At 47.8% G+C, this 25,921-nt stretch overlaps 2 protein-coding genes across 9 annotated transcripts in view; one reads left to right on the top strand and one right to left on the bottom strand.

Annotated features, from left to right (window-relative positions):
• Positions 1–1,859, top strand: part of EZH2 (enhancer of zeste 2 polycomb repressive complex 2 subunit) — a 78,930-nt gene extending 77,071 nt beyond the window's left edge. For 6 of the 8 annotated variants that reach the window (XM_077303710.1, XM_077303705.1, XM_077303704.1 and 3 more), the window contains 3 exons: positions 527–607; positions 700–784; positions 1,541–1,859. In XM_077303710.1, coding sequence (XP_077159825.1) covers positions 527–607; positions 700–784; positions 1,541–1,601 — 227 coding nt within the window. In that variant the 3' untranslated portion in view covers positions 1,602–1,859. The remainder of the gene's footprint in view (positions 1–526; positions 608–699; positions 785–1,540) is intronic. The other 2 variants (XM_077303709.1, XM_077303708.1) reach the window with 1 other exon arrangement.
• Positions 1,860–2,360: 501 nt separating this feature from the next.
• The window catches only part of CUL1 (cullin 1), a 56,794-nt gene continuing 33,233 nt past the window's right edge, over positions 2,361–25,921 (bottom strand). Inside the window, exons 8-22 of the mRNA XM_077303713.1 lie at positions 22,911–23,073; positions 21,260–21,390; positions 19,872–19,979; positions 19,677–19,783; positions 18,558–18,606; positions 18,138–18,269; positions 16,707–16,824; positions 15,148–15,224; positions 9,821–9,952; positions 8,696–8,788; positions 8,021–8,068; positions 7,855–7,937; positions 5,641–5,746; positions 4,154–4,267; positions 2,361–3,003 (exon numbers count right to left, since the gene is read on the bottom strand). Of these exons, the coding sequence (XP_077159828.1) occupies positions 2,923–3,003; positions 4,154–4,267; positions 5,641–5,746; positions 7,855–7,937; positions 8,021–8,068; positions 8,696–8,788; positions 9,821–9,952; positions 15,148–15,224; positions 16,707–16,824; positions 18,138–18,269; positions 18,558–18,606; positions 19,677–19,783; positions 19,872–19,979; positions 21,260–21,390; positions 22,911–23,073 (1,542 nt within the window). The 3' untranslated portion in view covers positions 2,361–2,922. The remainder of the gene's footprint in view (positions 3,004–4,153; positions 4,268–5,640; positions 5,747–7,854; positions 7,938–8,020; positions 8,069–8,695; positions 8,789–9,820; positions 9,953–15,147; positions 15,225–16,706; positions 16,825–18,137; positions 18,270–18,557; positions 18,607–19,676; positions 19,784–19,871; positions 19,980–21,259; positions 21,391–22,910; positions 23,074–25,921) is intronic.

Genomic DNA, 25,921 nt, shown 5'->3' with positions numbered 1-25,921 from the left:
ATCTTAGTCTGTATACATTTACAACACACACACACACACACACCCTTAGCAAGGATAGCACTGGAAGGAAGTCACATCAAATGCTAATTAGAGTTTGAGAAATACCCAGTGTGTGAAAGGCAGCATGGGATTTTATTAGAAAGCCTAGCTGGCTACCTAGAGCAGGGGTGGCTCTCCAAATGTCCATGGACTATTCTTACCATGAGCCTGTCAGAAAGATGCTGGCAGGGGCTCATGGGAATTGCAATCCATGGACATCTGGAGAGCCACATTTTGGCCATCTCTGCTCCAGAGGAATGAAGTTGAAACAAACATTTTCATGGCCAAACCAGCAGTAGGCCCTGGTGGGTCAGAATAACCTGAAGTCAGACCAGGAACTGAACTGCAATGACGACAACTTCTAAAAAGCTTTCCTTCCTGCTAAGCAAACTGCTGTAAAGAAAGGCTGCCATTGTGTGCTGTGAGTCCAGAACATTCATGTTTAGTTCTGCCAGAATCCAGTCTAACTAACTGTATTTTCATTTAGATTTTGTAGTTGATGCAACACGGAAGGGTAACAAAATAAGATTTGCAAACCATTCAGTCAATCCCAACTGCTATGCAAAAGGTGAATATCTTTGTTTACAGTCGTGTTCAAGGGACGTTGGGGCAGATATTTAAGAAGTACTCAAAAGAGGCTTTCCACTGTTTGTTTTCCAGTCATGATGGTTAACGGAGATCACAGAATAGGCATATTTGCTAAGAGAGCCATTCAGACTGGTGAAGAGCTGTTTTTTGACTATAGGTAGGTGACAACCCACAAATGGAAGTTTTGCATTTCACAAACCTGAGCAAGAGAATTTGAGGGCTGCCAGAAATGGTATGCAGAACTGGAATTGATGACAAGAACTGATATATAGAAATTTCTTGAAATCTATTTTAAAGCCAGGCTGGCTTTTAGTAGAGATGCTGTAAAGTAGAGATGTTTAAAATGTGCTGAGGTTTGAGGCTTTCTTTAAGTGTGTGAAGGGGTAGCCCCCCATGAGGGGGTCAGATATTTCCAAGACGCTCTTGTTTGAGTAGAAGGGATCCTACGGCCAAACTTTGGCTCTCCTCATCCTGTTTTGTTTGTGTCTGTGAATTGAATCCATGAGTTCTTCTCAGTTTCCTTGTCGTCAGTTTAATGTGCCAGTGAAACTTACAGTATTTGCTGGCGTATAAGACTACTTTCCCCCCCTGAAAAACATGCCTCCAAGTGGGGAGGTCGTCCTATACGCCGGGTGCACTTCAGTTGGGATAGAACTAGCTGCCCATAGTGGCCCATAGTACTGTAATGTAATGTAACAAGCTCTATATTTTGAGTGGAAATGTTGGGGGGTCGTCTTATACGCCCAGTCGTCTTATACGCCAGCAAATACGGTACATATCATTGTGAAAAAAAGCCAAGTAAAAGGCCTCAGCGTGGAAATGGCAAGTGGGTACATTTGTATGCCCCTAAGAAGTTGTCGCTCTCCAAAACAGGCAAGCGACATTCTCCAAGTGACTTCTCATTCCATTTCAGATACAGCCAGGCTGATGCCCTCAAGTATGTAGGCATCGAAAGAGAGATGGAAATCCCTTGATATCAACTACCTCTTCTACAAAACAGCTGCCTTATCTTCAGGAGTTTCTAGTACTGTGGGCAATTTTTTAAAAATTGAATTTGGAATGCTGAATTTGCAAAGTACTGTACCTGTGTAATTTATAATGACAAATTTTTAAAACGTAATTTTTATTGCCTTCTCACCAGCTGCAATGTGTTTTGTACCATTGAACTTTTGCAATAATGCAGTGTGGTACATTTTTCAACCTTGAATAAAGGATACTTGAACTTTAAACAAGGCGTGGGTGAAATAGAGTCTTTTGGATGTTTGACCGGCAAAAAAGATTCCGGAACTTGTTTTGTGAATGGTAGTAAAGTCTTATGGTACATGTCGAGGCAGAATGACCCTATGAAACTTAACCTTCAACCTCCCTTTAAACTATATTTGTGAAAGTACTGAAGATGAGGGAATGCTCAAAGAACAGATAGCAAATATTTAGTTATGTCCTCCCCCCACCCAACAGCTAATCTTAGAGCAATGAGTGTTAAGAATTTGTATAAACTCTTTGTCACTGTTCGGTGTTTTGAGAACATGACGTGTGCTCATGTTTCGTGATTTGCATGAGATCTGTTTTCTGAAAGAAGCACCATGACCTTGAATGGTTTAAAATGCTGTGCGCTTCCAGTTCCCAATTTCTTGATTCCTTGACATTGGTGTGACCCTCACGCTAAATTCCGAACCCCACAACGTGCTTTGCTTGGAGGAAGTCCTACGGAAAGCAAAACAGTACCCAGTTGGTCTGGCTTTCGTAATCATTATACCTTTTTATTTACATTTAAGAAAGATAAGTCATGGAACTTAACAATAAAACCAAATGCAACTTGTACAGAATTCTTTTTTTTTTAAATCCTTTTTATTTATCACACATTAGAAAATGAAACACTATACAAATGACTTCTCAAAGCAGATTACAACATGGGCCCCAGCCAGACTCTCCCTCCAAGTGCTGCCAACGTGTGTCTAAGTGCAGCCTGTGCCGACAGCTCGTTTTGTCGTGTAGCCAATGTATTGATTTAAATGCAGTAGCATGCAACCAACCCTCCGCGGAGGTTTCGGGTTCCTTCCTGTTCTTAAAGTCGGTTAAATGGCCTTGGTGTCCATATTTACAGAACTTGAAATGTGTCAATCCTGAGCAGGTCTGATGCAATCCCGAGACTGGCTGATGGGAGTCCTGGTCTCGGCTGTAAAAATGGGAGGTCCAAGTGGCAGCAGGCTGGCTGCTCGGAAGTCCAGGTGTTCTCATTCGTCCTGCTGCATAAACCCTTTGCTGAGTTGTCACCCAGGCAGCTGGGAAAAACTGTTAAGCCAAGTAGCTGTAGGTGTCCTTCTCACCATCCACCCGCTCCAGGTACTCCTTCTCTATTAGAATGTCAATACATTTCTGGAAGTGGAAACAGAAAGCAGGGAGGGCTTAATGACATACAGCTCATCCCTGTTTGGACAGGGGTGGATTACGGAGGGAGTTGTCTGGTGACCTCCTAGTTTGAAAAGCAATCAGCAATTAAACTGAGCGCAGTGCGAAAGATCAATATATTTCAAGGCCTTTAAAAAAAATGAAGTGACGCAGAACATGCTGGAGGGCAACAGCCTCTGCCCCTGACCAGTGAGTCCAGCCACATGGCATTGACCTAATCCAGCACAGAAATAATGTTCAGAAGCAAAGCAAACTTCCCGAGCACAAAACCAGTCTTCGGATTTTCTGCATGTCTTCTTTGCAGATTAGATGCAGTCCTGACTGCGCTAACAACAGACCAGCTGATGAGTTACTTTTCAGGTTTTGGCTCCTGTCCTACACAAGTGCACCAGGCAGCATGCAAGGCACAAAAAAACCAAACCACCATCATCCAAGGAGCAGCATCATGGGCAACCTTTAGCAATGGCAGGATCACAAGGATCACCAGCAGCCCAAACAACAACACAAAGGGGACCAGTCCTGGTCCGTGGATCAGTCGGTACCGGGCTGCAGCTCCTCCTCATCCTCCTCCCTGGCTGCTGCCTTGGGGGCTGCCCTGCCACTCTGCTGCCGGCTCACCTTTGGTGCTCTCCAGCGGCCGCCATGGCTGGGGCTCCCCCTCGGCATGGCACTGCGCAGCTGTTGCTGGCAGTGCCCCCCAGCGGGCGGCGGGAAGTCGGGCACCGGCAGGAAAGCAAGTGGAGCAGGGGCTCAGGCGGTGGTGGCATCCCTCAGCAAAACACTACCCCCTCCTGGCCTCAGTAAAATTATCAAGCGTTGACCAGTCCCCGGTGATAAAAAGGTTGGGGACCACTGCACTAAGGCATTGCAGAGGCCAGGTACACTATCAGTAGGAACAACTGCAGCTGCTATACCAATCTGAGATGGTAAAAGGCACTTCAACTATCTGAAAAAGTCTAATAACCCATGATTCGGTATTTAGAGAAAGAGCTTGATTTTTGTAGTTACATATGCAAAATGTGACTCTACTGTTAAGCAACTTCCCTATGTGAGTGCATATCAAGCCCTGTAGTGTTGAGATAAAACATTTCCTATTTCCAACCACAGCTTGACAAACCTTTATTACTGGGACTCGTGGTTTGAATCTTGACGAGAGCTGTGTGAGCACTTCCCCAAGCAACTGCTGGTGTTTTAGGACCTTTCTCATCTTCATGATCCTTACAATAGCAGCCTAGCACAAAGGAAAAAAGCTTTAGGAAACACAGTGCGACCTATATCAATCAGTGGTGACCACTTGTGGGCAGGTATATTGAATTAAAGGAAAGGAGAAGAGGACTACTGTGGAACATTCAAGTCTTTTAGCTGTAATACTTTATATGTTGCCTAATCTACATAAACTTTCAGCTAAAAGATGAATCCATCAGTGAAAATATGCAACATTCTTAAATACATTTATTTGGTTGTTTGGAATAAATGCTCTGAAATTACCTAGATGTTAGACCACTGCCTTGGTACCAGGTAGAATGCTACTTGCATGTTTTACCTTTGAAAGTTCTAGCAAGACATTTTGAAACAGCAGTGAGCAATTTCCAATTATAAACAAAGTAAGAAAAGTTGGTGCCTGATAGCAGCATGTATAAACCAAGTTTAGAGGATGGGAGGGCTGGTTCAGAGGTTAGAACAGGTACTCTGAAATTGCTCCGTATGCACACAGGCTTCCTTGGTACAATCCACTCTACACAGGCATTTAGGAGATGGGTCCCAGGTCAGGTACAGGGAACATACTTTGCACGTGCAGGGGCCAGTCTGTCATATCAGGACAGAGAAATGTCTTTGCTCCAGTAGTCCTACTAGGGGTGTGCAAAGAACACACAGTAGTTTGAGTTTGTGTATATCGAGCCCTCCAAAGATTGGTATTTTCCGATATTCCTGAATCCCAATACCAGCACTGAATTTGGGATTGTTCAGAAATCCCAATTTCCCCCCACTCTATTATACTTGAATGGTCCCCATAGGATATAACGGGGAATCTACTTGGGGTGCCTGTCCATAAAAGCCTCCCCAACATTTCAAAAAGATTGGACCAAGGGATCCAATTCTATGGTCCCCTAAAGAAAGTGGGAAAAAATACTGAGATTTATGTCCGCTGAAAGAATAACTGGAAAAGACCAATAAGGTATTTTCCAGCTCAGATATAGCTGAATGGACACCTTTAGTCTACGCTGGTCTGAATGAACCAGTGGTCCACTCTGCTGTACTGAAGATCTAAATGATGAAACAGATCTAATGAAAAATATCCTAGCTTTGTGTACTCCCAAAGATATTCATACCTGCTTTTGGCACAGTTGTCCTACCAGCTACTACCATTCTGAACAGAACACTCACCTTAGCTTCCTCCCCAAAGAAGCCTTACTATTTGACTCAACTGTGGAAGACGAAGTATTTTTCAACCACTGTCAATAATAAAGGGCCTGAAAACCAACTGCTCTTTTGCAAACATCCAAGAATTTCCAAGACTCTTGACTGAATGCATCTCTGCTAACCTGCCAGCCACAGAGGAAGGGCACCAGAGAAGAATGGCTGAGCCTCCCTTTTTCAGGTTACCTGAATCAGCAGTTTCCTGTCTTCCTCTATGTTCTTGTGTGTAGTTTCCTGTTCTTGCTTCTGTTCAGTCTTCATTGGCACATTTATGTTTACTCGCAGTTTTTTGCTGCCAGAAAAAGTTAAAGCAAAAAAATCAGATTTAATCCTTCAAAGACACATTTTTTAAAACGGACATGCTTAAGAATAATTTCAATTCCTTTGGGAGGCTAAAAATACCTAAATGTCCATCAAAATGGCTTAGCCTTTGGACATGAAAAGAACAAAAACTTGTGGAGAAATCTGTTAATCCACATCTTTTATTATTATTATTATTATTATTATTATTATTATTATTATTATTATTATTATTAATTAGATTTATTTCCCGCCACTCCCCGTAGGCTCGTGGCGGGTCACAACAGTCCTATCCCCATTAAAATACCCATTAAAAGACTTTAAAACAATCCCAACTGACTCTATTCCTCCCCTCCGGCTTTATTCAGAATACAGAGCGGTCACTAACAGTTAAGAGTAAATCTAAACCAAAGGCTTTTTGTTCATTCCTATCCCCATTTTCTTATAACATTTCAAAGCCACTTTGACTTCCTAACAATCTGTGCTATCTGAACCACGAGCAGGTTTCATTCAGCCTATAGTGAAGCAAAGCGTGTCAAGGAAAGCAATGCCCCAGTACCCGTCTATATGATTATTTGTGAAACACGGTAATGGAGGGGGGGAGAAGAGGCCACTTTGATTTAATGAGAACTATTTAAAATCCTTGGGGTGACGCCCTCCTTAGAGCCTCTTGTGGCGCAGAGTGGTAAGGCAGCCGTCTGAAGCTGTCTGCCCATGAGGCTGGGAGTTCAATCCCAGCAGCCGGCTCAAGGTTGACTCAGCCTTCCATCCTTCCGAGGTCGGTAAAATGAGTACCCAGCTTGCTGGGGGGTAAACGGTCATGACTGGGGAAGGCACTGGCAAACCACCCTGTATTGAGTCTGCCATGAACACGCTGGAGGGCGTCACCCCAAGGGTCAGACATGACTTGGTGCTTGCACAGGGGATACCTTTACCTTTATTTAAAATCCTGAGCAACATCCCCCACCCCCCACATATTGTTAAGTTTTGTTCTGTCACAGGAATGCCACGTGGCCTGGGAAGAGCACCAGAAACACCAGTGTGCATTCGGTAAGTTTGCTGCATTTCTACCCTGCTCACACTGCATTGTTTTCTGCTGATGTAATACAATTTCCTGTGTTGCTTCGAGTGTCATCTTGATGCTTTGTTTCATAGTGGTGTCATCCTAGTCCTACTGCATTGGTCATTAGGCGTTTCATTCTATTGACCTCCTTGACTTACGCTGCCCCATCCGCCTGGAGTCTCAGTGGGAAAGGCAGACGATGAACAAAGTCAAAAAATTGAAGAAGCCAAGCCAGCGGTTCGTTCCCAAACTTTTTGGGGTCTGCAGGTCCTGTAAAGTGGCATTCTTCCACCAAGCTTATGGCTGAGGCCAAAACTAATGAAGAACAGCCACTGGCCCTGACTCCCCCGTTGTCCAAGCCCCGCTTGTGGAATTCTAGCTTGCCTGTAGACAAGACAATCAGGAGGCATGGGGGCTGCGGAAGCAGTAATCGGTATGTTAAGAATTTTAAGGGGTTTTAATTTTTAAGATGGCTGTAACGTATTATATGCTGAGAACCACCCCAAGCCGGCTTGCAGGGTAGGGCGGCCTAGAAATCAAATAAACAAACGGATGCACCCTGGCCCAGCAGCTCCATTGGCGCATGTAGTGGCCGGTGTGTACCATAACTCGGCAAATGCAAAACAATTTGGGATGCTTTCAGGGCCAAATGTCCTCTTTTTCAGCCTTTGCCTCACCCTCCTCCCTATTTCAGCTCCTTTCAAAGTTAGTGCTTGATGGCGTTCTTTTAGGAAGAAACCCGGTTTTGCACCATTTGCATGGAGCACTCTGAAAGGAACACTGTAATACAATTTGGCGCAGGTTTCAGGCCTAAGTAAGGTAAATCATGGTTGTATTCAAGAATGGGCCCACCCATTGGGAAGGACACTGCAATGGTCCAGTCTGCCTGGCCATAAGAGGCTGCCAGAAAGCCTCCAGGGCAAGCTCACTCAGCAGCCAGCTCAGGATTTAAGATGTTTTCAAATTTCTACACCCACAAGATGAGGTCTGGAAATCTGTCATTAGACACAGAGTCTGCAGAAGTCATTCTTCCTTACTTTTTGTAACCAAGATATAATTTTATTAAGGTATCTGGCTTCAGCTCCACCTCATCAACATTTGCATTTTCATCCTCCAGGACCTGGGAACAAACAAAAACCACAGTCTGAGAAACACTCGATTAATCTCTCGCCCTTCCTCCCCCCTGCCCAAACACAAACTTACCAACAACTTAGACTTTAACAGAATCTGTAGAACTTGTGCCAAAATATCCTAAAGGAGGGGAGAAAAAGTTTACTCTTTAATAACCATTTATAAATTTTTACATTAGTTAATGTAACTTTAGTTAATGTAAAGTTAATCTTATTAGAGAAAATAAATTCTGACCGAGCAATAATATCAGGGCTCTCTCAGCCTCACCCACCTCACAGGGTGTCTGTTGTGGGGAGAGGAAGGGAAGGTGACTGGAAGCCACTTTGAGACTCCTTTGGGTAGAGAAAAGCGGCATATAAGAACCAACTCTTCTTCTTCTTCAGTAATCTCAGGGCTCTCTCAGCCTCCTCTCCCTCACAGGGTGTCTGTTGTGGGTAGAGGAAGGGAAGGCGATTGGAAGCCGCTTTGAGACTCCTTCGGGTAGAGAAAAGCGGCATCTAAGAACCAATTCCTCTTCTTATGTGGAGGGTGACCCCCCCCTCTCCTGTGAGTTACAAACCTGTTTTCCCTTTCACGTCTAGAAATCTGCTTTATCATTAAAATCATAATTTTCACAATGCTGAAATCTGCCTGTGTCACAGTGATTAACATGAAGCATCGAGGCATGCAAGGAAACCAAGGAGGCGAAGGGGCCCAGAGGCCTGGAGTGAAAGGGAGCCACACAGCCCCCCAAGCCACGTTGCTCACCATTTTAATTTGTGTACTGTCGGTCAGCTGCTGAACGGTATAGGCATCTTCTGTGTTGTACTGCAGTAGGATAGCCATCTGGAATGTAGATGCCTTCAAGAAAGAAAGGGGGAAATGTGCTTGAATAAAAATTCATATCCAACCAATTTGGATACCATTTAGCTCCTTCACACCCCAAGGCACGCAGCCAAGAACAAATTCACATTAATCTCTCTCCCTCTGATCATGAAGTTTCAACTAAATACTAAGCAAATAGATCTCCTTAAAAACGTAATCATTCTGATTTATAATTCGTCTTGTAGTAGTAGGCTAGAGAAGGCTACAGACTGAGAGAGAGTTCTTGAGTGCACTTCAGGGGTCATCACCCCTGCAGAACTTACAATTAGGGTGCCGTGCTTTGGCGCTCTTCGGCTGCTTCGGTTAGCACCAAAGCCCGAGGCGGCCACAGTGCCCCTCCCCTTCGTGCCGCAGGCCACCTTGGGCTTTGGTGCTCACCGGAGTGTGCAACCTTACTCACAATCCAAGATCCAACACGAGGCATTGAAGAACCGCATGTGTGGGTGGGGTGGCATACCTCAACGCTTCTATCTATAGCATACAAATCAAAAGGGGCAAAAAATGGGGCTGCCTCTTTATTTTCGGCATTCATACTTTGCCCTTCGTCCAGGAAACAGAATGTGGCACAACAAAGTCTCCTGACAGATTCCCATCCAGGCACTGACCAGACCCAAACATAAATTCCCACAATAAAATCAGAGTCCCGTGGCACCTTTAAGACCAGGGGTAGTCAAACTGCGGCCCTCCAGATGTCCATGGACTACAATTCCCACGAGCCCCTGCCAGCATTCGCTGGCAGGGGCTCGTGGGAATTGTAGTCCATGGACATCTGGAGGGCCGCAGTTTGACTACCCCTGTTTAAGACCAACAAGATTTATTCAAGGTGTGGGTTTTCCAGTGAAAGCCTGCTGCACCACAGCTACCCACTCACCTCTCCCACCTACCCCACCCCCATCATATCTTTCCCAAATGTTCTGGGAGAGGTTTTCGTGCCTGCCTGCCATGTCTCTGACTCTTGCCTTCAACAGCACCTGCAGGACGTCTCTACCGATCCAAGGCTAATCTCACCTGTAGCGTGTATCTGTTTTTGAAGCAATTGGTAACCAGTTCCCCTTTGGATAGCTGATACAACCAAGTCAATTTTCTTCCACTATGGCGACTAGCATAGAAAGCAGTAAACCTCTGGTAACTCCGCTCCAGCTATATGTTCAAAAAGAGAAGGGAAAGAAGCAAAAGATAAAACAATTTCACATTTCCAAGCCTAATGTCATGCTATCAGCCTAGCTTGCAACCAAACTGGGTCTTTTTGCATCAAGGTATGCCTTTGCCGCAAAGGTATACCGTGGAAACAACCAGGTCCTCTGATCTCATTTACCTTTAAAATGAATGGGAACCATGCAATAAAACTGGTGTCCTCACAGAGACCTGAACAGCAGAACTGTGTTCAAGTATTTTAATCTCTAGCCATTTCCCTTTCGCAAATAAATAAATAAATAAGCCTTTGGTTTTTTTCCCCAGAGGAAGACAAGTTTATTTCTGCAGCTCAAGACCTTTCTAGCAGAGCAGAAATATCATGAAGCTAGAAAGATCATGAGACCAGAGCTCCGCAAAATCATTAGAAATGTCATAGGTATCAAATATTTTGGCTCGTGACATCTTGACTGCATTCATGCTGTCCTTGAATAAGACTGCGCATTTCATAAGATGCATTTTGCTGACGCGGCTCAGACCAAAGAGGCACTTTCAAGACCGACCGTGTCTACTCCAGCCTTGGCTTTCGGAGTCAGCGCTCCTTTCTTCAGATGTGCAAATGGAAATGTCACCAGTTGTGGCATGTCAGGAATTCTTCAGCAGCGTGTCTGAGTATGAGACTGGGACAGACGCGGTCAGTGCACCGCATGAGTAATGAGAAGCTGCAGGCTGCCACCTCTCATGGGGTTCAGTTGCAGAGAGAGACAGGCTGAGTTGCAGAAATATAAACAAGCATGTGACATTTGTTCACCATACCCGTTACAGCAAAACAGGATTATAACCACAGTACTGTGCTGCGATCCATCCTGCTGTATGCTTACAGCTGGCTGTCGGGCTGTCTACTTTCTAATGCAAGCTGGGTTCTGGAAGAAAACGGAGCCCCTGGAGAGCCTTGGAACCTCTTACACAGTGACTCCCAACTCAATGGCCTACGACAGGCTGCAGCTCCCTTTTGAGGAAATGTTCAGCTTCTTACTGTGCATCCAAAAAAGGGCAACTTACCAATGCTTATGTTGGAATCAGTTTAATTCACCTTAAAGGTGCCCCTTGGTTTTTACTTTTTGTTGCTCAGTAGCAGGTGTGTCCCATGAAACACAGAGTCTTATTCAAGAACAGGCGAAATACTTTTAATCAGAAAATCCAAGTATTTGACACATTACATTTCTAACCACTTTGCAATGCTTTAATGGGATGACCTTTCTACCTGCAATAATCTGTAAACCGCCCGTGGCGCCGCGGGCGCCACGGACTAAATAAAACAGTAAGGGGTCCTGGGGCGGGATGAGTCCGGGATGAGGAAGGGTCCAGATTGGACCCTTCCTCATGACAGACAATCGGAGGGACCAATCGGCAGGCGCGAAGCGCCTGCCGATTGGTCCCTCCGATTCCCAGCCCCAGGTACTGCGAGCCGCGCGCAGCGCGCCTCGCAGTTGGTCCCAGCCTGACGCGGGGAGAGGCGCAAAGCACCTCTCGCCGCGTCAGGCCGCCGCCTGGGAGAACCTACGGACTCCTCGAAGAAAAAAAAGACCCGCCGCTAGGGCTGCCGCCTGGGGGGGACTCCCGGACTAAAAAAAAACCAAAAAAAGAGACCCGCCGCTCGGGCCGCCGCCTGGGGGGAATCCCGGACTAAAAAAAACCCAAAAAAAGAGACCCGCCGCTCGGGCCGCCGCCTGGGGGGACTCCCGGACTAAAAAAAACCCAAAAAAAGAGACCCGCCGCTCGGGCCGCCACCTGGGGGGAATCCCGGACTTAAAAAAACCCAAAGAAAGAGACCCGCCGCTCGGGCCGCCGCCTGGGGGGAATCCCGGACTAAAAAAAACCCAAAAAAAGAGACCCGCCGCTCGGGCCGCCGCCTGGGGGGACTCCCGGACTAAAAAAAAACCAAAAAGAGAGACCCGCCGCTCGGGCCGCCGCCTGGGGGGAATCCCGGACTTAAAAAAACCCAAAGAAAGAGACCCGCCGCTCGGGCCGCCGCCTGGGGGGAATCCCGGACTAAAAAAAACCCAAAAAAAGAGACCCGCCGCTCGGGCCGCCGCCTGGGGGGACTCCCAGACTTAAAAAAAACCAAAAAGAGAGACCCGCCGCTCGGGCCGCCACCTGGGGGGAATCCCGGACTTAAAAAAACCCAAAGAAAGAGACCCGCCGCTCGGGCCGCCGCCTGGGGGGACTCCCAGACTAAAAAAAAACCAAAAAGAGAGACCCGCCGCTCGGGCCGCCGCCTGGGGGGAATCCCGGACTAAAAAAAAACCAAAAAAAGAGACCCGCCGCTCGGGCCGCCGCCTGGGGGGACTCCCAGACTAAAAAAAAACCAAAAAGAGAGACCCGCCGCTCGGGCCGCCGCCTGGGGGGACTCCCAGACTAAAAAAAAACCAAAAAGAGAGACCCGCCGCTCGGGCCGCCGCCTGGGGGGAATCCCGGACTAAAAAAAAACCAAAAAGAGAGACCCGCCGCTCGGGCCGCCGCCTGGGGGGACTCCCGGACTAAAAAAAAACCAAAAAGAGAGACCCGCCGCTCGGGCCGCCGCCTGGGGGGAATCCCGGACTTAAAAAAACCCAAAGAAAGAGACCCGCCGCTCGGGCCGCCGCCTGGGGGGAATCCCGGACTAAAAAAAACCCAAAAAAAGAGACCCGCCGCTCGGGCCGCCGCCTGGGGGGACTCCCGGACTAAAAAAAAACCAAAAAGAGAGACCCGCCGCTCGGGCCGCCGCCTGGGGGGAATCCCGGACTTAAAAAAACCCAAAGAAAGAGACCCGCCGCTCGGGCCGCCGCCTGGGGGGAATCCCGGACTAAAAAAAACCCAAAAAAAGAGACCCGCCGCTCGGGCCGCCGCCTGGGGGGACTCCCAGACTAAAAAAAAACCAAAAAGAGAGACCCGCCGCTCGGGCCGCCACCTGGGGGGAATCCCGGACTTAAAAAAACCCAAAGAAAGAGACCCGCCGCTCGGGCCGCCGCCTGGGGGGACTCCCAGACTAAAAAAAAACCAAAAAGAGAGACCCGCCGCTCGGGCCGCCGCCTGGGGGGAATCCCGGACTAAAAAAAAACCAAAAAAAGAGACCCGCCGCTCGGGCCGCCGCCTGGGGGGACTCCCAGACTAAAAAAAAACCAAAAAGAGAGACCCGCCGCTCGGGCCGCCGCCTGGGGGGACTCCCAGACTAAAAAAAAACCAAAAAGAGAGACCCGCCGCTCGGGCCGCCGCCTGGGGGGAATCCCGGACTAAAAAAAAACCAAAAAGAGAGACCCGCCGCTCGGGCCGCCGCCTGGGGGGACTCCCGGACTAAAAAAAAACCAAAAAGAGAGACCCGCCGCTCGGGCCGCCGCCTGGGGGGAATCCCGGACTTAAAAAAACCCAAAGAAAGAGACCCGCCGCTCGGGCCGCCGCCTGGGGGGAATCCCGGACTAAAAAAAACCCAAAAAAAGAGACCCGCCGCTCGGGCCGCCGCCTGGGGGGACTCCCAGACTAAAAAAAAACCAAAAAGAGAGACCCGCCGCTCAGGCCGCCGCCTGGGGGGACTCCCAGACTAAAAAAAAACCAAAAAGAGAGACCCGCCGCTAGGGCTGCCGCCTGGGGGGAATCCCGGACTTAAAAAAACCCAAAGAAAGAGACCCGCCGCTCGGGCCGCCGCCTGGGGGGAATCCCGGACTAAAAAAAACCCAAAAAAAGAGACCCGCCGCTCGGGCCGCCGCCTGGGGGGACTCCCAGACTAAAAAAAAACCAAAAAGAGAGACCCGCCGCTCGGGCCGCCACCTGGGGGGAATCCCGGACTTAAAAAAACCCAAAGAAAGAGACCCGCCGCTCGGGCCGCCGCCTGGGGGGAATCCCGGACTAAAAAAAAACCGAAAAGAGAGACCCGCCGCTCGGGCCGCCGCCTGGGGGGACTCCCGGACTAAAAAAAAACCCCAAAAAAGAGACCCGCCGCTTGGGCCGCCGCCTGGGGGGACTCCCGGACTAAAAAAAAAAAAAACCCGCCGCTCGGGCCGCCGCCTGGGTGGACTCAACGGAGCCCCCGGCCCTTCCGAAGGAGAGGGAGTCCCCGACCCCGCGGCCCTTCCGTAGGAGAGGAAACTGCTCCAAGAAGGGTCCTTCAACATGGAGGCGGAAAACTCCCCGCGGGAAGCAAAGCTGCGCAATCGGCATCAGCCGATAATCTTACAATGTTCCTGCGCACGCTTCTGGAGCTTTCCCTGCAGCTCGCCGGCTGCCCGCATGGTCGTCCACGCCGGATCAGAGCACGCTATCCAAAGAGCGCCCGCCCCAGCTCTCAACCCGCAGCAAACACGTACTTCCGGGTTCGTCCAGAGCAAGCAAACAGGTGTTGGTGCGCAGCCTCCCTCTGGGAGGAAATGCCCACCGGGGTCAGAGGGAAAGAGGGGATGGGGTGGCGAGGTTGCCGTCGTTACTGCTCGCTTCAGAGCCAACGGATCTCCGGCTGTCCGCAGGAGCTTCTAGGCTGCTCCCTGCAAGATGAGGGCAGCTACGGGGCTTTCCGGGGACGCCAAGAGGGCTTGCCTCAGCCCTCAAAGAACGACTACGCTTCCAGCTCCGCAGGACAGCAGAGCCTGCACGCGGTGCCTACCCCCAGAATATGGAGCAGCTGAATTAGAGGCTCCTTAGCTGGTGAGTCACTGGAGGTTTCGTCTGCCTAGCCGATCAATTCGCTTACTCAAGCATCCCAGGGTAAGCAATTCTCTTAGTAAAGCATTCCCCTCCAGGAAAAGGCTAGCGCCCATTGTATTCCCACATACAATGGGCTCTTTTACTAGTAGCTTAATAATGATGAGGCCTGACTCAGGAAAGATCTGTTAAAGATGCCAGCTGGTTCTGTTTTAATTTGGGAGAACACACTAATGCCACTACTCTTTTTTTTTTTAATGAGCAAATTCAACCCTTCAAACCTTTAACCAGCAATTCCAGACCGTGATGCCTTATCTAGCAAACTGGAAATTCATGGTCATAAGCAGCTGTCCCAATTGCACACAAAGACGAGAAGGGACGAAAACAGCCCCCAAAGTCAGCCTCTGCAGTAATTCTTGGCCAGCCACAAGCTTGGCTTAACCGGATATTATTTTATGCTACTGGCTGTGGAGAAGACAACTGCAACTTTCCTGTAAGCTAGACGGCAAGCTGAAAGACCAAGGTGGCCTCACCTCTGAGGGGAGAGCAAACGCACAAGACATTTGGAAGGGCCAGGATCCAGAGCTCAGAACTTGTATGCTAAAGTCCACTGGAAGAGAAAACAAGCACATTCATTAGCTGATTTCATAAACTGTGTTGATGCTGCAGCCTCAGAATAAACGGCTTAGAAGGGGAAGAAAGAAGGGTTGTGTCTAAATTTTCAGAGAGTATTTTCTCTTGAGAAAGGTCTAACAGAGACTTTTTAAAAAGGTGGAGTAGAAAGAGAAGCCTACAGGTCCTATTCCACCTCGCCCACTCCAAAGTTTTCTCAAAATCTGGAGAAGATTCTCTCTCTCTGGTAATGTACTGCCACCACCTGACCTTACTTAAGGAAGTGCCTGCTGGGATGGTCAGGACTCCTAGCTTCCCTTCTCAAGTCTTGCCTCTGTGTCTCCCACTGTGCAGCATCTGGTCACTATGGGGACAGTTTTATTACCATGTGCCTCCCTGAAGGAATAGCCACTTGCTGACTGACTGATATTCCTCTGGTGCTCCTTCTAGAATAGCGTTCCAAGAAGATGGTCTATGTGGTACAAACAACTACTACCAGCATCCAAAATTATAAAGTATTTACTACAAAGAAAATATATTTCACAAACATATTTTTAGCACAGCACCAGGCTGAGCAAGAGATCCAAAAGAAATGGATAAAAAGCAATCACTGTTTCCCTCCTTCTATACATGCTTTATGAGATATTAAAATATAGGACAGGCTCCTCAGTTTAGGAAGTCACAGAGTCCAGTAATCTTGAAGCTTCCTTCAGCTGTCCAGGCCACTGCAGACCTCAGTCAAGCGTTCTCTCTATTTTGATGGACCCAGCATAAAAACGATCCCTCCTCCTTGCTGTAGGCTTCCTGTATTACCTCTCTTTTCCCCACCCCCTGACCAGGTCAGGCTGTTCAGAGATGCTTTTCCTGAAGAGCCTAGATTCCTTTTTGCCTGAAGCATCTCTAGTATTTAAAACCTCAAAATCTCTGTTCCCTGTTGTGTGTTACGAGTGTTTTGGGGGTGGGAACTGGGTCCTTCCATTGTCTCTAGGTAGACTATTCGCGTTTTGTAAAAGGTGGCTGAGGAGACCCAGGAAAACCTTGGACTGACTTCCTCCTTCTTGCCTGTTCTTTGGCCAGGGAGGGAGCGGGAAAGAACTTTTAAGAGTAAAAGTTTTGCTCATTTCAAACCTCCAAAGAAAAATTGCACTTCTTCGCAGGTGAGATAAGACCAATCACCTCATTTGGAATCACACCTTCAGCCAATTAGAAATAGGATTTTTCACCTATTTACACTGCTTGCATGGCCAAATAATATTTTATCTGGATTAACCAAATTAATTCCTTAACCTACGAGCAAACTCTGCCATGAGGCACCTTGCTCTCTCCACTGGGAATGTGCTACTCAGGCTTATCCTCCAACACATGCTTTTTTCTATTTCCTTTATTCATCAATTCCTCAGTATCATCATAGAAAGCAAGACAGTGTGGCAATTCACAGTAATAATTCAGGTCTTAAAACAAAATGGCTAAATTCACTTACAATCTAACGGCTCCGAATTGGACAGGTGCTTTTTAAACTGCTCGTTCAAGTCCTTGCTTACACCGATATCTTGGAACATCCTCTGAAGCTTTGAGGTGTACTCAAAGCCGCATGCTTGCTGCAATAAATCACATCACAGTATTGTGAAGCTGTGAAGTTTGAGAAAGGAAGGGCAAGGAGAAGACATTCCCACTGCAAGAGCTCAATTCCAAACTCTGATAACAGAGGCTGCTTACAAAGTAACTGAGGCCATTCAAAAGCACCTCCGCTGGCAGTCAGAGGGACAAAATTATTTGACTAGTCTGAGGGCTTTAAAGCACGCCCCTGGGACTTGGTAGCTTCTGACGGCAGCTCTGCTGCCGCACTCAGGGCCAAAGAGCAGACACAACATTTCAGACTGACACATCTCATTCCTGAGAGCCTGTCACATCCTGTCAAGAGCAAGCCGTGCTTTCCCATAAAAGGCAAAGGTCTGATAAGGTGTCAGGAACATCAGAGGTCCTGTTTGTAATGCTAACAGTATTACAATCAAATAAAATAATTCTGGTTGAAAGTACAACCGAAGCACCAGACCTAGTTGCCTATGGTGATTCAAGTCATCTCCCCCCAAAAGGGAAACTTTATACCCTGGAAAAGGAAGCACTTTTCACTTCTTCCTTCCTGGCCCCTGACGTGTCAAAATGACTCATACGGGGCTACGTGGGCAAGCAGACTTGTCAAGATCTGTATCAGCTTGCAGCTTCTGAGGGCCTCTCTAGGAGTGGCTAAGGTTCAGCAGCACAGCACACATTTCTGCAAACACGGAACGCCCAGCTCAAAATGTTCTGATGAGGGCAGACTGAAACTACCTCACAGCTTGGAAAGCTTCTGCCAATGAAAGGCACAATGATCCTCTAGACCAGGAGTGGCCAAACTGCGGCTCTCCAGATATTCATGAACTGCAATTACCATGAGCCCCTGTCCTCTGCAGAGCCACAGTTTGGCCTCCCCTGCTCTAGACATATCTGACCAAGAAGAAAGCAGCTTCTGATTTCGTATCTACAAGGCCAGCAAACCATTTCTGAGTAACTCAATTAACACTGACTGCACCCAAAAAGAAGATGGCCATTTTTAAGTCCCTCTGCACAGCCAATCTATGCCTTGCGTGCCGCTGTGTACGAAGAGTGTCAGCTCTGTGTATGGCGGTAGCTGTTGCATGCAGTAGGCCTCCAGGATCTGGCGCAGGGCGGAATTTACAGACTATTACATGATAACAGTCAAGTTCTTTGGACCAGAGAGGTTCTGTTGCAACTCAGCTCTAGCAGTTTGCATAAATGGACAACGACGGCTTCCTTACAAGGGGGGGGGGGTAACTGTTCCACAGCCACCAGATGACCACAACCAGGTGGCAAGTGAAAAGAATACAGGAAGATTGGGGGGGGGAGGACTTACCTTCAGCTTGGAGATCATGCTTGCCTCAGCATCATCACTGGCACTATTCTGGTGCACAAGCCGTTTTGCCAACATTTTGGCATAAAATTTCTGAAACACGTCTTTGTCTTCAATATACTTGAAGACAACCATCTGGAAAAAGCATGCACTTTCAGTATTTATTTCCAGAAGAACACCAACTGTATTCAACAGCATTCAGAGGATTTATTATAATGGGCAGCTACAAATTCCATGGTTCCTTTTGGGGAGAATGTAAAAAAAAAAAAAAAAAGGGGGGGGGGGCTATGCCTCTTCAAATAATCCAGAATGGACAGCATAGTTATTAAGTGCAGGGGAAATCTATAAAGTGGTGCAGTTCACTTTAAGATAGTTTAGAAACAAAGTGTGTGAAGACAGAAGGCAGCTTTGCAAGGGCCTTACCACTTGATTGAGCGTGTCTTCAAGTTCAGCTTCTTCGGGGTTCTTTGAGCTGCAGTCAAGAGTGCATTGGTTTTATTACAATTCAGCATTTTACCACTTGTAACTTCATTTGCATCTCAATATCATGAATTTGAAATGTGTAAGAACAGAATTCCATAGTAAAGTTTAATACTAATTGTTCACAGGCTTAAGTTATCCCAAAGGCTCATGTAACCCAAGTAATATCTGAACCTTCTCCAGGACTGTGCTAACAAGAATATCAATACTGTCTGAACACAAGAGCTTCCCAGACATTTGGTAGTCTCCCATCCAAATACTAACCCAGGGCTGACCTTGCTTAGCTTCCGAGAACTGATGCAAGACCAGATTAGCCTGGCCCATCCAGGTCAGGGCAAGAGTATTCTAAGGAAGTGGTCCCCAACCCCCGGTCCGGGGACCGGTACCGGTCCGTGGATCAGTTGGTACTGGGCTGCGGCTCCTCCTCATCCTCCTCCCTGGCTGCTGCCTTGGAGGCTGCCCTGCCACTCTGCCGCTGGCTCACCTTTGGTGCTCTCCGGCAGCCACCATGGCTGGGGCTCCCCCTCGGTGTGGTACTGTGCAGCTGCTGCTGGCAGTGCCCCCCAGAGGGTGGCGGGAAGTCAGGGGCACCGGCGGGAAAGCAAGTGGAGCAGGGGCTCAGGCAGCGTTGGTGACTACCCCCCCCCCAGGCCTCAGTAAAATTGTCAAACGTTGACCAGTCCCCGGTGATAAAAAGGTTGGGGACCACTGTTCTCAGGAGTCCTTTGATTCATGGAAAAGTGTGCCCCAAGAGAGCAGCCAAAAGATCCTTTCCCCCTCCCCCCCCCATTACACCTTCACAATCGTTCATCTCCAGCCAGCCTATAGTATTTCTGTCTTTTCCATAACTTGACCAGCATGGTTACAATCAGTAACAGACAGAATGAGAGCATGTTCAGTTGCTATAGGACTGACTGCAGACTTCCTTCCAGCTCCGAGCAGAGAGAAGATGTATGCATTCCTTGTTCCACTGTTGGAACGCAATTCCTTTTCGCAGTTGCATGTGTGAAACTCTCAGCAGCTCGCCTGCCGAGGCCACCGAGATCCCCCGGGACCACCTACCTTTTCTTTAGCAAAGAGTCACAATACCGGGCCAACAGTTCTGGAGATTTGCTGGACGACTGGGCCATTTTTGTCACGGCATTGTTATTTATAAACCGGCCACAAGCCTGCAAAACACAAGGGGGAAAGCAGCACGTTCAGCAGACGTCTTCGATGTCACTCAACGATTCTGACAGGCTTTTCAGTCTGCTATACCTTGTCCAGCGCAGCTACGAAGCCAGCATCATTGTTGAATGCAGACATGACCAGTGCATTGTACTTCTTATGGACATCCAACACCGTCTGTACATACATTTTGGGATCCTAAACATTAAAAAGAACACGGAAGAAATAGATTTTAAGGCGATTCTTATTTTTTTCCCCTCAAACACTGTTTAAATCTTTGCTTTTAAATGACTTTGAAGAAGGGGGACTTTGGTCACCGCTGATTCGGACCCTTTAAATGCAGGGGGTGGGCAGTTCGCCTTGATTCAAGTACGTTTCGGCCAGTTTGGTGTAGTGGTTAGGAGTGCGGACTTCTAATCTGGCATGCCGGGTTTGATTCTGCACTCCCCCACGTGCAGCCAGCTGGGTGACCTTGGGCTCGCCACTAGTAGGCTGGGGTTTGAACCGCTGGCACTTAAGGGAAAGATTTCAGCAAGTCTCTCAGAATTGGGGGGGGGGTAGCTTTGTGAGACACACAGACAAATAAGCTAGTGGGGAAATCTAAGAGGCAAAAGATACAGAATTTCTCTGCAGGCTGTCCTGTGGTCTGGATGCAGCAAACAGTGATCATCTCTTCATATAGAGGCTTTTGGGTAAAGCAGGGTAACTCATGAGCAACTCATCCAATGTTAATTCTGCCACCACCCTCCACCCTGAGAGCCAGTTTGGTGTAGTGGTTAGGAGTGCGGACTTCTAATCTGGCATGCCAGGCTCGATTCTGCACTCCCCCACATGCAACCAGCTGGGTGACCTTGGGCTCACCACGGCACTGATAAAACTGTTCTGACCGAGCAGGAATCTCAGGGCTCTCTCAGCCTCACCCACCCCACAGGGTGTCTGTTGTGGGGAGAGGAATGGGAAGGCGACTGTAAGCCGCTTTGAGCCTCCTTCGGGTAGGGAAAAGCGGCATATAAGAACCAACTCTTCTTCTTCTTCTTATCCGAGTCGTGCTAGAGATCTATGCAGTGTGTTTCCCACCCTGAGCTTCTCATGGAAAGATGCCTCCCAAGTACAACCCTCCCAAGTGAACACCATGAAGTTGCTGTTGTTAGGCTCAGGTGATTTAATTTTTAAGTGTTTCAACAAGATTACCTAAAAGGAATGTGCACGCTACATCAAGTAGCAGCACGGCATGCGCTGCTCCCCCAAGTCGCAAAAATCAGGACTACCGAATCTGGGTTCAATCCCAAAGTTAGAGCACTCTAAAATCACTCTGAGCATTCCTAATTATGCAAGAAAGGTCAATTAATATGCTGCAGTATATTAAACCCTGAGGGCAGCTCTTCCAACTCTTTTTAGTATGTGAATTTTGGGATACAGGAGATGTACGAACACACAAAATGCATCTGAAACAAGGCTACTTTTCAAGAGGTACTTGCATTTAGAGCAGCTTCTCCACATTTTTCGATGGCGGCTAGACCCTGATTGTGAATGTGTGTTTCCAAAAGCTTTTTCAGCTCTCCAAGGCCATCCTGAATTCGAGACACAAGATTATACATACGTCCCAAATCTGAAAGGAAAGGAAGCAATTTTTTCAATTGGTGTTAACTGCCCTCCCCCTGAATCTTAATTCTTCACCACAATGCTAGAGATAAGTAGACAGACATGAGCACATACAGATATTTGAGTTGAGTACAACTCCAGAGCAGTTCACTTAGTCAACTCTCAACCACAGGACAAAGGACGACTCAAACAGCTTTGCTTAAATATTAAGCTGCATTTTACAATTCACGCCGATATAAAAATCATGAATGCGCCAGAACAAAATGCAAGCAAGAAACGGCTTCTGGGACAGAGTTCGAAGGATGATTCATCACATAAGGAGTGGCACTACATCGTCACAGCTTTATTGAACTTCAGGTATTTTCTTAACTGGGCTGCCTTGGAAGCCTGGACAACTTAGGAAAACCAAATAAGATCGGCCGTTCCAGGCCGACGCAACCTGCGCCACGGGGGGCAGGGGGGGGGGCGAGCGCCGGTGCGTAACTTGGCGCAAACACGCAGGCGTGGGTTGCATCGGCCTGGAACGGCCGATTCAGACGCTGCTGCGCACAACCCTAACTTAGGTTCCAAAACCTGGGGTTTTAAAAACTGAACTATCCCTTCATGAAGCAGATTGTAAAAAAGCAGCAAGTTCACAGAAAGGTCTTTAATTACAGAACAAAGTTTAAATCAAGTTTTAAAACTAAGTTTAATTCTTCGTATGAGCTTTTATGTGCACCTGGTGTGGTATCTGAAGACGTGTGCATGCGTGCAAAAGTGTATACCAAGAATGAATCTTGTTGGTCTTAAGCAGGGGTAGTCAAATCCCTCTGCCCTTCACCACTGCACTCATGTGGGTAATCCAGTGGTCCCTTTCTGGACAGCCACATTCTGCAGGGGGGGGGGGTACATCTGCTGACAGATATACAGTGAAAAAAACCCTTAAAGTTGCGGTCCTTAGAGTTCTCTTCCTTTCTAAAACAGGGACAGATCAGTATTTTTAATCCTCTGCATTCTGGAATGCATTTCTCTCCCCCACCCTGACAAACCCCTCAGAGAATGATTTAGAGAGGGAATAGAATTTTATTTATTTATTTATAGTTGTACTTTTAGGCTACCACTCCTGGCCTGCCGGCTCACAGTGGCTAACAACAATAGGTAAAGGTAAAGGTATCCCCTGTGCAAGCACCGGGTCATGTCTGACCCTTGGGGTAATGCCCTCTAGCGTTTTCATGGCAGACTCAATACGGGGTGGTTTGCCAGTGCCTTCCCCAGTCATTACCGTTTACACCCCAGCAAGCTGGGTACTCATTTTACCGACCTCGGAAGGATGGAAGGCTGAGTCAACCCTGAGCTGGCTGCTGGGATTGAACTCCCAGCCTCATGGGCAGAGCTTCAGACAGCATTTCTGCCGCTTACCACTCTGCGCCACAAGAGGCTCTTGGCTAACAACAATAAAACAATAAAATAGATCACAACTCCACAGCCCCAGTCCCAGCAGTCCAGCCAACCCTCCAACCGCAGTTCCCTGTTGCACAGATGGCTCACCTTCATTTTTGTCAGCATCCAACAGATTCTGGAATTCCGTGTGAAAGATCTCCAAGTGTTTTTCAATAAGGACTTGCTCACATTTTCGTGCCAGCTCGTCTTGTGTGCTCTCATGCAGATATACCTGGACCCTACGCTGTTCCTCCAGAAGACGAGCTTCTGCCTGTAAACGTGGAAAAACAAAAACTAGTAACTAAATGCTGCAACATCTAGTCTAGCTCATTCATAATTAATTTCACTGCTACTTCCATTTCATCTCCACAAACGACAAGTTATGACTGAACGGTAAGTGAATTTTCTAAAGCCATCCCAATACGTATCACTTAAGAATATATTAACTTGTCTACTTCTATACTGCCTGGTTTCCAGCCCTGCTCTGAAAGCCATTAGAGACACCAAGCATGGAACCTGGCATCTTCTGCATGCAAAACATATTCTAGCACTGGGCAAAGACCCCTCTTGCATAGTCTCCTGTACCTTACTTCTTTCAAGACATATTTCAGAATCAGAAATGAAGGCTTAGATTCATCCTTTCATTCAACCTGGGGGCTTAATAACAATTGATTAACCTTCTTATCCTAGTGGGCTTTGGCAAATGGTAAAGCAATCTGTTCCTTCCATTTCTTCTTTCCCTTTCCAAATTTCATGAACAGTCTACTAGGGGTGTGCGCAGCTGCATCCGAATGGGCCGCTCCAGGCCACCGCAGCCAGCGCCTCACCACGAGGGGGGGGGCGTGGCCGGTTGTGGCAGCCGATTCGGATTCAACTGTGCACAACCCTACAACTGATTCTGAAACTACTGCAAAAGTTTTCTTTCAATACTCTTTAGATTATGAGCTTAAGGTGAAATCTGGAGGATGCTGTGTTACTTTCAGCAGCAAAGTAGTAAATAAAAAGGATCACTGAACATCAGCTGGCCTCACCCTCCACAAACCTTTTCATTCCTACGCTGCTGTTCCACAATTCTTAGACAGAGATGTCTTCGACAGAACAGGAACCATTTATTTTAAATTAATACAATTGGAAGTTTACTGAGCTTTATGCTATTTATACTGTTTGCACATATTGTATTTTAATGTTGTAAACTGCCCCGAGCTGTAGAAGAGGACATTGAATAATCTTTAACACTTTTTGCTCCCTTTTATATTTTGGAAACAGCCTCCTGGGAGGAGACTGTCCGGGGCCCTGTCCGTCCAGTGCACGAGGCCCGGTCCCATCCCTCCTGATTGGCCAGCGACCATATGGCCCATCCCCCCCAAAGCCCGCAAGGCCAGTAGCCGCCATTTGGCCATTGGACATCGCCAGAGACAGAGGTCAGAGTCAGGCTCACTGGTCTGGAGAGTGGGGGACTGAGGGGCTTGCCTGCTGCTGCCCATAAAACCTCTGCTGCTTGGGAGTGGGTAATGAGGCACTGACTGCTGCTCTGGGTCGGGGGTTGAGTGACTGCTGGCTGCCCCTCAGAGCTCTCAGCCCCACTTCTCTCATAGGTGTCTGTTATGGGGAGAGGGAGAAAAGGCGATTTAACCTGCTTAGAGACAACTGAGTTCCAGTGGGTGACTGTGGGCCATTCCCAGTTCTCACAAAGCTCTCAGCCCCACTTCTCTTAAAGGGTGTCTGTTATGGGGAGAGGGAGAAAAGGGGATTTTAAACTGCTTATACACTTGAGGCCTGCTGGGTGACTGTGGGCCATTCCAGCTCTCAGCCCCACTTTTCCCATAGGGTTTCTATTATGGAGAGAGGAAGGGAAGACAATTTTAAACTACTTAGAGACATCTGAGGCCTGCTGGGTGACTGGGCCATTCCAGTTCTCTCAGAGCTCTCAGTCCCACTTCTCTCATAAGGTGTGTGTTATGGGGAAAGGGAGAAAAGGTGATTTTAAACTACTTAGAGACAATTGAGGCCTGCTGGGTGACTGTGCGCCATTCCCAGTTCTCACAAAGCTCTCAGCCCCACTTCACTCACAGGTGACTGTTAGGGGAGAGGAAGGGAACGTAATTTTTTATTGCTTAGAGCAGGGGTTGTCAACCTGTAGTCCTCCAGATGTTCATGGACTACAAGTCCCATCAGCCCCTGCCAGCAAATGCTGGCAGGGCTCATGGGAATTGTAGTTCATGCACATCTGGAGGACCACAGGTTGACTACCGCTGGCTCAGAGACATCCGAGGCCTGTTGGGTGCCTCAGAGCAATTCCCAGTTCTCTCAGAGCTCTCACAGCCCCACATCCCTCACAGGTTGTCTATTGTGGGGAGATGAAGTTAAAATGTGTTTTTTAACAGCTTTGTGATTCCTTTTGGTAGTAAGCAGTGTACAAAAATCCATCTTCTAAGAGCCAACAGTGAAAGAAGCATGTGGGCACATAACTTTATATCAACAGTAACAAAATGGAGACAGGAGGAGTAGGGCCACAGAACTGGGGGGAATTGGTTGCCATGTAATCTCCCCCTAAGAAGAGTCTGCAGTCTGATTTTCCCTTCACATATCTGAAGACATGGATCTGGAAAGCTCATCTGTAACCACTATGCCAAAATTCCCAAAGGTCAGTCCTCTCCCACAATCAATGAACATTCCACACCACAGGTTCTTGACACCCATATCTCCACACCCATGCCCTCATTTGCCACAATGGCACCACAACCTGCCACACAACACACACATTCAACCCCATGCCCTTACAGGCTGGACAACTCCTCCCCTTCTTCTTCCCACTGCCAAGCTCTCTCCATCATAATCATCCTCTTCCTTTCTACCTCCCTCTCTCTTTGTTATTTTCCTCCCTCCCCCTGCTAGCGCCCGTTGTATAGGCTACAATGGGCTTTAATTCTAGTGAAATAAATAATAATAGGCAGCAGAGAAATATGGCTTCTTGAGCAGTTCACTATCCAGTGAACTCGGGAACCTAACGGGTCGATTTGCAGCTGCAATCGGCAGAAAGGGGTGAGGTGTGCAAACCTCCCCAATTTTCTACTCAGGAAGTTCTTGGGAACTCGTGGGGCCAATTCTGATCTTTAGGG

The sequence above is a fragment of the Paroedura picta genome, chromosome 11 (genome assembly GCF_049243985.1).
Source record: "Paroedura picta isolate Pp20150507F chromosome 11, Ppicta_v3.0, whole genome shotgun sequence".
Classification (NCBI taxonomy): domain Eukaryota; kingdom Metazoa; phylum Chordata; class Lepidosauria; order Squamata; family Gekkonidae; genus Paroedura; species Paroedura picta.
The sequence above is the reverse complement of the archived record's forward strand: the minus strand, read 5'-3'. Positions and strand labels throughout refer to the sequence as shown.